Source organism: Nicotiana sylvestris, chromosome 11, assembly GCF_000393655.2.
Source record: "Nicotiana sylvestris chromosome 11, ASM39365v2, whole genome shotgun sequence".
In the NCBI taxonomy this organism is placed as follows: Eukaryota; Viridiplantae; Streptophyta; class Magnoliopsida; order Solanales; family Solanaceae; genus Nicotiana; species Nicotiana sylvestris.
The window spans coordinates 109,304,006-109,316,891 of NC_091067.1; the positions used below are offsets into that span (position 1 = coordinate 109,304,006).

The following is a 12,886-nucleotide window of genomic DNA, read 5'->3' on the forward strand; positions in this document are numbered from 1 at the left end:
CTCCTGCCAGGCTGGGAGGCAAGACAAGCTCATAAGCAACCTCCCAACACGCCGCAACACCTTGAACGGCCCATTAAACCTTGGGCTCAGCTTGCCCTTCTTCCTTAACCTCATAACACCTTTCATGGGTGACACCCGGAGCAAGAGACACTCTCCAATCATGAAAGCAACACAACGAACCTTCCGATCCGCATAACTATTCTGGCTAGACTGGGCTATGTGAAGTCGATCCTAAATCACCTTAACCTTCTCCAATGCGTCCTGAACCAACTCGGTACCCAATAGCGTAGCCTCGCCCGGCTCAAACCAACCCACTGGAGACCGACACCTCCTACCATACATAGCCTCATACGGTGCCATCTAAATGCTCGACTGATTATAGTTATTATAGGCAACATCTACAAGTGGCAAGAACTGATCCTAAGAACCTCCAAACACCATCACACATGCACAAAGCATATCCTCTAGTTTCTGAATAGTGTGCTCGGACTCCATCCGTTTGAGGGTGAAATGTTATGCTCAACTCTTCTCGAGTACCTAACTCCTACTGTACGACCATCCAGAATCGTGATGTAAACTGCGTACCCCGATTCAGAGATGATAGATACAGGCACGCCATGAAGTCTGACAATCTCTCGAATATAAACCCAAGCCAACTGCTCAAAAGAATAAGTAGTCATCACATGAATGAAATGAGCTGACTTGGTCAGCCTATCCAAAATCACTCAAACTGTGTCAAACTTCCGCTGAGTCTGTGGAAGCCTAACAACGAAATCCATAGTGATCCGCTCGCATTTCCACTCTGAAATCTCTAACTTTGGTAGCAACCCACCTGGCCGCTGATGCTCATACTTCACTTATTAGCAATTTAGACACCGAGCTATATATTCCATTATGTCCTTCTTCATTCTTCTCCACCAATAATGCCGCCTCAAGTCCTAATACATGTTCGCGACACCTGGGTGAATGGAGTATAGTGAACTGTGAGCCTCTTGAAGAATAAACTCACACAAACCATCTACATTGGGCACACATAGCCTGCATTGCATCCTTAATGCACCATTATCTCCAATAGTGACCTCCTTAGCATCACCGTACTGAACAGTGTCCATAAGGACGAGCAGAAGGGGTCATCAAACTGACGCTCCCTGCTACAATCATAAAGAGAAGACTGAGAGACCACACAAGTCAACTCTCAAATCGGCTCAGATATATCCAATCTAACAAACTGGTTGGCCAAGGCCTGAACATCCAATGTCGATGGCCTCTCTGATGCTGGCAGATATGCTAAGCTCCCCAAACTCTCTACCCGGCAACTAAAGGCATTGACCACCACATTGGCCTTCCCGGGATGGTAAAAAAAGGTAATATGATAATCCTTATGCAACTCCAACCACCTCCGCTGATGCAAGTTAAGATCTTTCTGCTTGAACAAATATTACAAACTCTACTAATCAGTATAGATCTCACAAGGGACACAAAACAAATAGTGTCACCAAACCTTCAAGGAATGAATAATAGCTACTAACTCAAGGTCATGGACAGGATAGTTTTTTCCATACACCTTCAGTTGTCTAGATGCGTAGGCAATCACCCTGCGTTCCTACATCAACACTGTGCCGAGACCAACCTGTACGCATCACAATATACAGTATAGGATCATGAACCTGTGGGTAACTCCAATACTGGAGTTGTAGTCAAAGCTGTCTTGAGCTTCTAAAAGCTCTCCTCACACTCCTCTGTCCACCTGAACGGGGCACCCTTCTAGGTCAGCCTGGTCATAAGTGTTGCAATAGACGAGAAACTCTCTACAAATCGATAGTAATACCCCCACCAAACCAAGAAACTCTGGATATCTATAGCTGAGGAAGGTCTGGGCCAACTATGCAGTGCTTCCACCTTATTTAGATCCACCTTGATCCCATCACTTGATACTACAAGACCCAAGAATTCCACTGCGTCTAGCCAAAATTCACACTTCGAAATTTTTTGCATATAGCTTCTTTTCTCTTAAGGTCTGGAGCACAGTCCTCAGGTGCTTCTCATGATCCTTTCGAGTTTAGGAGTATACCAGAATGTCGTCAATGAATACGATTACGAAAGAGTCTATATAGGGCCAGAACATACTGTGCATCAAGCACATGAATGTTGTTGGGGCATTGATCAACCCAAATTACATCATAAGGAACTCGTAGTGACCATACCGATTCCTAAAAGTAGTCTTCGGGATATCTGACTCTTGAATCTTCAACTGATGATAGCTTGAATGCAAGTCAATCTTGGAAAACACCCTAGTACCCTATAGCTGATCAAATAGGTCATCAATACGAGGAAATGGATACATGTTCTTCTCTGTAACTCTATTCAACTGGCGATAATCAATGCACATACACATAGAACCATACTTCTTCTTCTTCTTCATAAACAAGACTAGAGCACACCAGGGTGACACACTAGGCCGAATGAAGCCCTTATCAAGCAATTCATGTATCTGCTCATTCAATTCTTTCAACTTAGGAGGAGCCATACGATAAGGAGGAATAGAGATGGGCTAAGTGCCCGACAACAAATCAATATTGAAATCAATATCCTTGTCGGGCGGCATGCCCGGAAGATCAGCTGGAAATACATCTGAAAAATCTCTTACTACTAGATTTGACTCAACTGTAGGGGTATCAATACTAACATCTCTCACATAAGCTAGATACGAGTCACACCCATTCTCAACCAATCATTAAGCTTTAAGAAATGAAATAACTCTACTAGGAGTGTAATCTAAGGTACCCCTCCACTCTAACCACGGTAATCCTGGCAAAGCCAGCGTCACGGTCTTAGCGTGACAATCAAGAATAGCATATTTGGGCGACAACCAGTCCATGCCACAAACAATATCAAAATCTACCATACTGAGCAATAATAAATCAGCTCTAGTCTCAAAACCACTATGAACAACCAAACACAACTGATACACATGGTCAACAACAATAGAATTTCTCACAGGTGTAAATACATAAATAGGAGAACTCAAAGAATCACGAGATACACCCAAATATGGGGAAAAATAAGAGGACACATAGGAATAAGTAGAGCTTGGATCAAATAAGACCGACACGTCTCTATAATAGACCAGAACAATACCTGTAATGACAGCGTCAGAAGTAACTGCCCTAGTACGAGAAGGAAGAGCATAATATCTGGCCTGGCCTCCCCCTCTAGGGAGACCTGTACCTCCCCGACCTCCACCTCGAGCTAGTTGAGCAGGTTGAGTGGCAGCTGGTGCTATAACCATTGCCTAAGGGCCCGGTGGAACACGCGGTGCCTAAAAGGTCTTTGGAGGTACACCCCTACTAAGTCTGGGGCAATCCCTTACCATGTAGAGATTCTCACCACACTCAAAATAAGCTCTCAGAGGGTATGGCTAATATGGCTAGCTCATTCTAGGTATGTTGGACTAACCGCTGGAAGCACCCCGTGTAGGAGGTACACTAGACACTAGTGGTGCATAATAAGGATCCTGGGGCCTAGGAGCAGCAAAAATACCCCATGCTGCTGGAAGTACTAAATGAAAAGGGTGACTCACATAGCCCTTACCATGACGAACTACATCTGGGGCACCAGTACCACTATAAGTGCCAAACTCTTGAGACCTCTTGAACTTTCTCTCCTCTCTCTCTCCCGAGCAAGCATACACTCCAACCTCCTATCAATACTCATAACCTACTAGTAAGAAATAACCATCTCCAACTCCCGGGCCATGCTAAGCCTGATACTAGGGTGGAGTACCTCAATAAATAGACAAACCCTCTCTCGAACTGTGGCAAACCAAGGCTGGTGCATGTCGGGCCAAATCACTGAATCGAACTACATACTTTGACAAATTCATAGAACCCTGGCGCAATTGCTCAAACTTTGCGCACCATGCATCTCTTAGACTCTGAGGAACATACTCCCTCAAGAACATGTAAGTTCATGTTAGTGAAGTAGCCTCAGCCGAATTACCCAACTCATAAGCACGCCACCACTAATAGGCTGCTCCTCTAAGCTGGAATGTAGCAAAAGAAACCCCACTCGACTCCACTACACCCATAGTACGAAGTATACGATGGCACTCCTACAGAAAATCCTGGGCATCACCTATCACCAATCCACTGAAAGTAGAAGGCTGGTACTTCTTGTACCTCTCAAGCTTGAGCTACTCCTCCTCAGAAGCTGTTGCCCTACCCTCGGGCCAAACTGGAGATGTCGGCTGCATCGATATGATCTCTGGAACCTAGTCGATCTGAGCCCGCTGCTCTAAGGTACGGGCAGCGGGAGTCTGTGCTCCTCCCCCGGCTTGAGATGTGGCAAGAGCAAGTGGAATCAATTCAGCCTGAGCCAAGGTGTTGAACATGCTCAAGAATTATGCAAGGGTCTCCTGAAGAGATTGTGTAGTAACATGCGTCTCAGGTGTTTGCGCTCCGACTAGGGCTACTTGTAGCTCCTCTATAGCAGCTCGTGCAGGTGCTTTTACTGCACCATGTGGACATCTTTGTCCTCTGCCCCGCCTCTCGTGGCTCTAACAGGAGGTGTGAGTGCCTGGTCATCAGATCCGCCTGTACGTGTCCTCACCATCTGTGAGAGAATAGAATACAAAAATTTAGAATTTCGAAGCCAACAATTTCGCATGACAAGGAATCAAAAGAAGTGAAATTTTCCTAACAGTTTCATAGCCTCCCAAAGATAAGTATACACGTCTCCGTACCAATCCCCGAGACTCTACTAAACCTCATTGTGACTCACGACACTTATGATCCTAGAGCTCTGATACCAACTTGTCACAACCCAATCTTCCCTCCGTTAGGGGTCACGATGGCACCTAGTCTCTACGACTAGGTAAGCCTAACATTTGTGGAATAATAAAAATGAAAGAATAAATATTAATAACTAAAAACAACAAATAATTAAATAACTGATAGAAATGATGCTCGACATATATAATAACTAACTCTCGAAATATATAGAGAATTTCCCCAAGACCTAGAACATCATAAGTCACAAGCTTCTAAGAATTTGTCTATCTATTTCTATACATCAGTAACCAGAAAAAGTAAAGGAGGGATAACATAAAAGGGGTGGAGGGAGACTCTAAGTTCTGCGGATGTGGGTAGATGTACCTTGAAGTCTTCGGAGCAGCAGCAAATACACAAATAATAGCGGGGCTGGTAGGAGGTACCTGGATTTGCACACGAAACATATGCAGAAGATAGTATACCACAACAGTACCCAGCAAGTTCCAAGCCTAACCTCGATCGAGTAGTGACGAGGTAGGTCAAAGCCCCTCTGGTATATAATAAATAAAGTAGAAGAATATAGCAATATAATAAGAGACTAAAATTTAACAAAGAGGAAAAACACATAAACATAACAGTACAACATACAAGGATAAAACAACAGGGGGTCTCCCGAGATATCATCTCGTAGTCCCAAAGTAGAGATGCAAGGAGAACTCCCGAGGTACCGCCTCTTAGTCTCAAAAGTAAATGTGCAGGGTGATCTACCGAGGTACCGCCTCGTAGTCTCAAAAGTAAAGGTCAGGGGGGTCTCCCGAGGTACCGCCTCGTAGTTTCAAAAGTAAACACACAGCTCAAACTGATAAATACAATAATTAACAGCAAGAATTCTACAGTTAAGACTGATACAGATCAAGTAAAAAAGGGAAATCACCTAGGCATGCTGCACAGAGTTCAAATAAAAAGTTAAAGAACGTAGACATGCGATATTAGACTAAATAGGATAACTACACATGCTGGCATAACTCAATTAAGATGAAAACAGGTTATTACTCAGTAAAGGTCGGAGTTTACAACTAATATCCCGTGCATGCACTCATCACCTCACATAGACAGCGCTCACATAACACAACAGTACCAAATCTTAAGGGGAGTTCCCCTACACAAGGATAGGCAAGTCACTTACCTCGAACCAAGCTCAATCAATTAGTAAGAATGCCCTTTCCTCGATTATCCAACTCCGAATGGCCCAAATCTATCCAAACACAATTACATATCATGAATACAACTATAATAAAGTAATCTAATAAATGAAATCAAGACTTTAACGAGAATTTTGAAAATCGCCCTAAAATATTAATCCGGGCCCACATCTCGGAATCGGGTAAAAGTCACAAAATATGAACACACATTCACTGACAAGTTGACTCATACCACAATTATCCAAATCCGATATCAAAATCCAAATCAAAACTTAAAAATTTAGTTGAAGAACTTTCCAACTTTTCCAGAAATTTCTCAACCCAAATCCTCAAATAAATGATGAAATCAACTATAAATTAGTGGAATATAACCATAAATAAGTTAAGAATCATTACCCAAAAGATTTCTCTGAAAACCCCTTGAATTATTGCCTCAATCCGAACTCTCAAAGTCCCAAAATTGAAAATGGGATAAAACCCTTGAACTTGGCCCTTTTCTGCCCAGCAATTTTGCTTCTGAAGGCTTCCAGTTGCACCTGCAGTGTTGCACCCCTTTTTCTCGTAAAATCGGGTTTCAACATGTGAAAACTCTTTTTAGAAAGGGTGTTAAAAGAGAGAGTTGCCATCTAACGGGATTGAGGTGCGTTAGGGCACCTATTTTGCAGATAACTCTGTTTGACTAGTTTGCGTCACCAAAGATTGAGTAAGGGCTCGAAATTACCTCGAAGAGAAGGTGTTAGGTACTCTTCGAGATCCACAACTGTAGGTCCCGACCAAATTCAATTATATGAATTAGTGTATGTGATCAAAGATTAAAAAAATAAGGAATTTTGGGAAGTTCATTATTAAACACAAATAAATTATTTAAAGACAAGGTGGGGGTCTTAAATTTTTTAGCCTAAAGGATCACCCCGTGCAACATATATAATACTTCATAACTCCCTCAAGATTGGGTGTTACTCATATTATTCAGCGGGCACAGACTATCATCTCCTGCTACCCGATTATTATCTTTAAGTTGTTACTTAAAGCGCACTAGTTGGTTCAAAACCATGCCTTATGCGTGCACTACTCATCCTAGGCCTATGGTCCCGGAGGCTTTGGACCTCTATTTAGGTAGTTCTAGACTTCAACTTAGGATGCTCAAAATGATAAAACTACTCGAAATGCAAAACAGGTTCGACTTTATATAAAAGCAGTTAAGGGCTCAAGTTAGCCTCCACAATTTGACAACGAATGCACGCAAACACATTGAGCATTTGACAGTTGCAGATTTTAGACTAATTAAAGTTATTGAATCCTGTAGGCACGATCTCTATGTGATTGTGGATTTTAATACATGCAGCAGTTTCAGATGTAAAACGTAATTTTATGGGCGTGATATCTAAACAGGTGCACTGTTTAGGGAATCTGATATCGCATATTATTGAGACCACATGTTATAAGTTATTGATCCTATAGACATAATTGCTAAATGATTCTGGATTCCAACATTATAAAGGTAACGCTGTAATTTTGACGTATTAGGTATGTAGCATTAATAGAATACCCTATAGGCAAGATTTCTAGCAATTGACAATTGTACTTGATTTTATAACATTTTATCCTTATAAGCATGCTTTCTAGGCGGGTGATAGTATAATGAGAATAACATAAATGGCACTTAATTTGATTATGCTCCTATAAGCATTTTATCTACGTGAACATTACAAAGAGCATGTATTTGTGAATCAACGTAATCCTATAGGCATGGTGTCTATGTGATCAAGCTGCAATTTGAGGATTGATCATTTTATTTCCTATAGTCATGATTTCTAACAGATATGTGGAAGCATAACACATTAAACGAGTTAAATACCTATAAGCAGGTTATTCAGCACACACAATATAACAGAACATGTTCAAGTAAATTAAACACATATAGGCAGGATTTCTATCTGTTTCATGCAATATTAAAATAAGCCAAGTTTCCCTATTTTACTAATACCCCAATTGTTTTACATCATTATTATAGACCCAAATGAATGGCATATATTACATAAATAAGTAACTATAGTGAGCCTACAGCAGGCCTAAAGATAAACCTAGCAAGGCCAAGCCTTCATTCCCATGATTCATAACAGCCCAGAAATTACACCATTTACATAAGGCAGCCAGAAACCAATTGATTCACCCAGTGGGTGGAAAATAGAGTTGAGTATATAGAAACAAAACCCTAGTATGTCAGAGTTCCCAAGGGCTTCAAGAACCCAGAGCAGTGCTCACACTAGGGAGGCTGACAAAAGCAATTTAGAGAATGACTAAGGACCAAGTCCTTGTGTGTCAGTGTTCAAAAGGTTCTCACTTGAACACTGATAAGTTCTCACACTAGGGAGGTCAAAGGGTAGAACCTAAGTAGCCTTGGCTTTCAACCGGCTAAGAATAAGAGCTCAAAGAGACTGGGTAATAAGGGAGTAGACTAATTAAGGGACATCACTGAGGGATACAAATAGTTTCAAACTGAGCACATAGAACCGGTAATAGAACATGCTTAAGATTTAAGAACAGACTTAACAAAGTTTCAGAAAAATAAGTTCAACACATAATGCATATATTAACAAGACATGTTTGCAAGATTGATGTACACAGACTCATAGTAAGAAAAAGGTTCATATTACGTTAAGTGTAGATGCCAGTGTCATGAAAAAGGATCATATCAATTGGAAATAGAACTTAACAGGATGAGAACAAATTAAGGCAACTACTGGGAAGACATGGTAGAAGCATACGGGATCAAACATGTTGCATATCATCACAGCAAGTTCAGAAACAAACTTATGCTAGATACTTGGTGAATAAATTTATGCTTAGTCAACTAATCCAGAAAAAGGGATATGAAAGGATGTTCAAGTAACAGGGTTAATAGCCAATTTAAACAGTAAAGAGATGGCTAAAGTGCAAAGGTTCTAAACATCAGTAACACATAGGCTAGGCAGACATAAAGAGAAATTAACTCAGGTCTAAGCATGTCTCAAACTAAAAATGTAATGGAATTTAGATTAGAAAGGCCTAAAATTGAAGTAAGACAGTCAGAATTGCTTACGAGAACAGCCTAGAAACACAAAAAACCATAATCTTCAGAAGTGAAAACATATACTAATGACAGGCATATAGGAATGAAATGACAAAGGTTTGGTAACTCACCAGTTAAGCGGAAAAAAAGAAAAAGAAAGAGCAAAGTCTACAGTAGCAATAACCCAGAATTTCTGGCCTTGGCTTTCAGCCAGCCAGGAACCAGAATATAGAAGAAGAGTATGATAGAACAAAAAGTAGCAAGTTCAGTTTTTAGTGAGTTTCTTAAGGATTCCAGTCTTGTTTCAAAGGGGAATGGGGAGGGGTTTATATAGCAGCAAAAATCGAACACCCAAACAAGGAAAATCATTAGTCAAACACAAGAAAGGAAAGAACATCACATGCAATCGAAATCAGTAAGGAAAAGAGAGAAATTTCAAAACCCTAATTTTAGGGAAAGTACATAAATTGGCATATTCAAAAATTAAAAAAAAAATCAAGCATTGCATAGAATGAAATGAATATATACAGAAATATCGCTTAAAATGAAAGAATCAAACCAGTTTCTATTCGATCTAAAAATCTGAAACCCTAATTTTTTAGGGTAAGTAAGAATCAACAGAGATATACACAGATCCATACCCATAATAGAATAAGAATGAACATAGACGGAACAGTGAAAAGGTCAAGAATTTGAACAAATTTTGGTTCGATTCTTACAATATCTACTTGACATGTTTAGGCAAGCAGTATAGGGAAGGACCCAGTACTAGAGAGAGATCGTGTATGGATAGAAACACCCATGGAATCCCATGTCGGGTGGGATTAGGAGAGTGATTTAGGGAAGATGGCTAGGGTTTGAGAGAAAATAAACGAGAGGATTCAAGGGCAGCAGACGGGTGATAATGATTTAGGGTAAGGGGGTTTGGGTATAATTAAAAGGGTAGGAGTAATATGGGTCGTTAATCTTAGATATCAACGGTCATGATTTAAAAGGGGTTTTGGGGTCGGGTAGGTTTAGTTGATTGGGCTGGAGTTATTTGGTTTGGATTGGGGTGTTTTGGGCTAGTGCATTAGGTGACTAGGCTGGGGGTTGGTCTGAAAATAGGTAGAATTTAGGCTAGTTTTTAAATACACAATATTTAATATATAAATAATTTATAAAAGTAATAAATAAATATGAAAATATCATTTGTGCACCAAAATGATTAAAAATAATTACTTAACATTATAAAAATATAAAAAGTCATTTTCTGCATACACAATGTAGTTATACATTAATATGGGCTATTATTGCAAATTTGTGCAATTAACCCTAAGAATGCAAATGTTTTTTTAATCCACTAAGCAAGCGCCTAGGGTTAGTTTTTTATTAATAAAAAAAAGAAATACAAATGTCTTGATGTCCTACAAAATGTAAAGCATAAACTTTGTAAAATACATATACCCTATTATAAAATTGAGTAGATCACTCAAAATTGATATCACAAGTATTACTAATCATTGTATAATAAAATTAGCCATGAGAAGCATGTGTAGGCCATGAATTAAACAATGAAAAGAAGTTCTGCATTGTCTTTTAGTCCAGACCAAGCCCAGTTCATACGTGTCTTGCATCCATTACTCAAAAGGACGCTAATCCAGTGTCGAATCTCCAGGACTTCATTAGTGATTACAAACTGAAGATTACCATGCGTTGCCCAAGTCTCCAAAGCTCATCTAATGTTCAAGATCATGTGCATTCTCCAGTTTTTTGCTCCATCACCCTAGATTTTATGGAGTTGCTAAATTGAAATGCATGCTCAAATTCAACGTTTGTTGTCGACTGCTCATGCGATAGAGGAACAGACAAAAATTTCAGCTAGGCACAGGGTTGCAATATGCTTCTGATGTAAATCTTTTTCAACGTGCTCAGATGAAAAGTGAAGCGTGCTTTTTCTGATGTCCCTATTGTATAATGGCTGACTGTCTCGTTGAAAAAGCATTCGTCGCTAACTAATAAACAATTAAAAGCTGCCAAAAGTGCATTGCTCCTTTTGATTCTTAATCCAGTTGTTGTCCTTGCTTTCTCGACAGCGTTGCCATACCAATGTACTAGTGCATGCCTTTCTGCATCCCTGCGTATGCCATGCATGCCCCTCCAGACGTGAGAAATCATGCTTGACCAACCATGTCCCAGCTTTTTGTTATCGAAACCACGTGCACATGCCTTCTTTACCATGTGTATGCCAGCGTGCAATTCTTTGTGAAAACAGGCGTGCAATCCTGTTGTAATTTAAAATGTCCTCCCAACTCATGTAGGTCGTCGACCGAGTACTCTCTAGGACCCACACATCTTGAAATATGCATTCATATAATAATGGTAGAAAGCATTTGTGTATTCCATGTCCTTGATGAAGCATGTGTCCATTTAAAATTTCAAAAAGACAACATTGGCCTTCGTATCCATCTCTTCTTAGAATCTGGCGAGCCCCACATACTAAAAGGTGCAATGGCTTTTATTTAATGGAAAGATTCTCATTGAAATTAAACACTTGTACAACATGCTGGTTGTATATCCAAGGAATTGAATGCACGCTTGCACCCCATGCTGGATATGTTTCCAATGCCTTTAGTCATCCCTTTTGTGCTCTATTCTTGATTTGCTTTTGTTCTTTAGCAGAGGTTTTGTCGAGAAGTTGCATCATTGAATGCCATAAGCATTGTGATACTTGAGGATGTATCACAACTTGTGCATTAGACTCGACTTCAGTGCCCCGTGCAATCGATCTGGGCATTCTGATCATATGTTCCCTGCTTATGCATATCATGATATCTCTTTCAAGGGATTGAGTACCATGTACTAATACAACCCAATGAAATTGACAATCATGATAAGTCATCTCCATATTACCATTCCCTGCACAGAAACACCAAATGTTAGTATAATAGAAGATCATCAAGATCTCTCCCCATAGGATTCGACCTTGCTGATTAGTTAAGTCCATTCCGTTTCTCCTCCTCATTTTGCCTTTGTTCCACTCCATATTTATCTCTTTTTTGGCTTTGTTCCTTTCTCTTGACCTCCTAATTCCTTGCAACCTTTACTCTTATGTAAGGACATTGCATCTTATCTTCGTTAATGATCCTCCTTCCTTTTGAGTCCAGATCCCAGAAACCATGGCACTCAGTATTTCTTTCATCTATAGCATAATTGGTAAGGTGGTCTACTAATGTATTCCCTTCTCTGAATATGTGAGTGACCTTGATGATATTTTGTTCCTTCAGTCTTAAAATCTCCTCTACATGTTCAGTTATATACCAAGGAGGATTCCATGATTCCTCTATAATGTTCTTTAATAGCATAAACTCTGTCTGCAGCCATATCCGTAAATAATTAAGACTTTTGCACATCTTCAATGCCTCTGCAATAGCTACTGCTTCTGATACATTGTTGGTTCCTTCAGAGATCTCCCTTCCTTCTGCATATATCAAATCATCTGCTTCATCCCTTATGCAGAAACCAATTGAACTCCTCCCTGGGTTCCCTCTACATGCTCCATCTGTATTCACTTTGATCCATCCTCTTGAAGGAAATTCCCATAACACTTTATCATATTTCAGTCGAGGTGTGTATTGCTCCATCATTGTCAGTAAGTCCAGCCACTTGTGAGGCACCTATAGTCCTGGCTTTTTCAGTTGGACCAGCGATTGCAAAGTAGATGACATCTGGTAAATAACTCTACTCACTGACACTGCTTCTCCATATTTCAAACTGTTTCTTCTTTTCCAGAGTTCCCACACTATGCATGTAGGTAAAGCTTGTAACACTGGCTTCAATCTAGGTACTATTGGTGATGTCCAACACTTTGTAATTGCTTGATG

At 40.2% G+C, this 12,886-nt stretch overlaps 1 protein-coding gene across 1 annotated transcript; it reads right to left on the reverse strand.

The window, feature by feature from the left end:
* Nucleotides 1-12,088: 12,088 nt before the first annotated feature.
* Nucleotides 12,089-12,646, reverse strand: LOC138881462 (uncharacterized). The gene has a single exon (XM_070161689.1). The coding sequence runs from the start codon at nt 12,644-12,646 to the stop codon at nt 12,089-12,091; it is 558 nt and encodes a 185-aa protein (XP_070017790.1).
* Between the last annotated feature and the right edge of the window lie 240 nt (nt 12,647-12,886).

Bases quoted from the DNA above. Each gene is read 5' to 3' on its own strand.
- LOC138881462 (XM_070161689.1), bottom strand. From the start codon at position 12,646: ATGGAGCAATACACACCTCGACTGAAATATGATAAAGTGTTATGGGAA.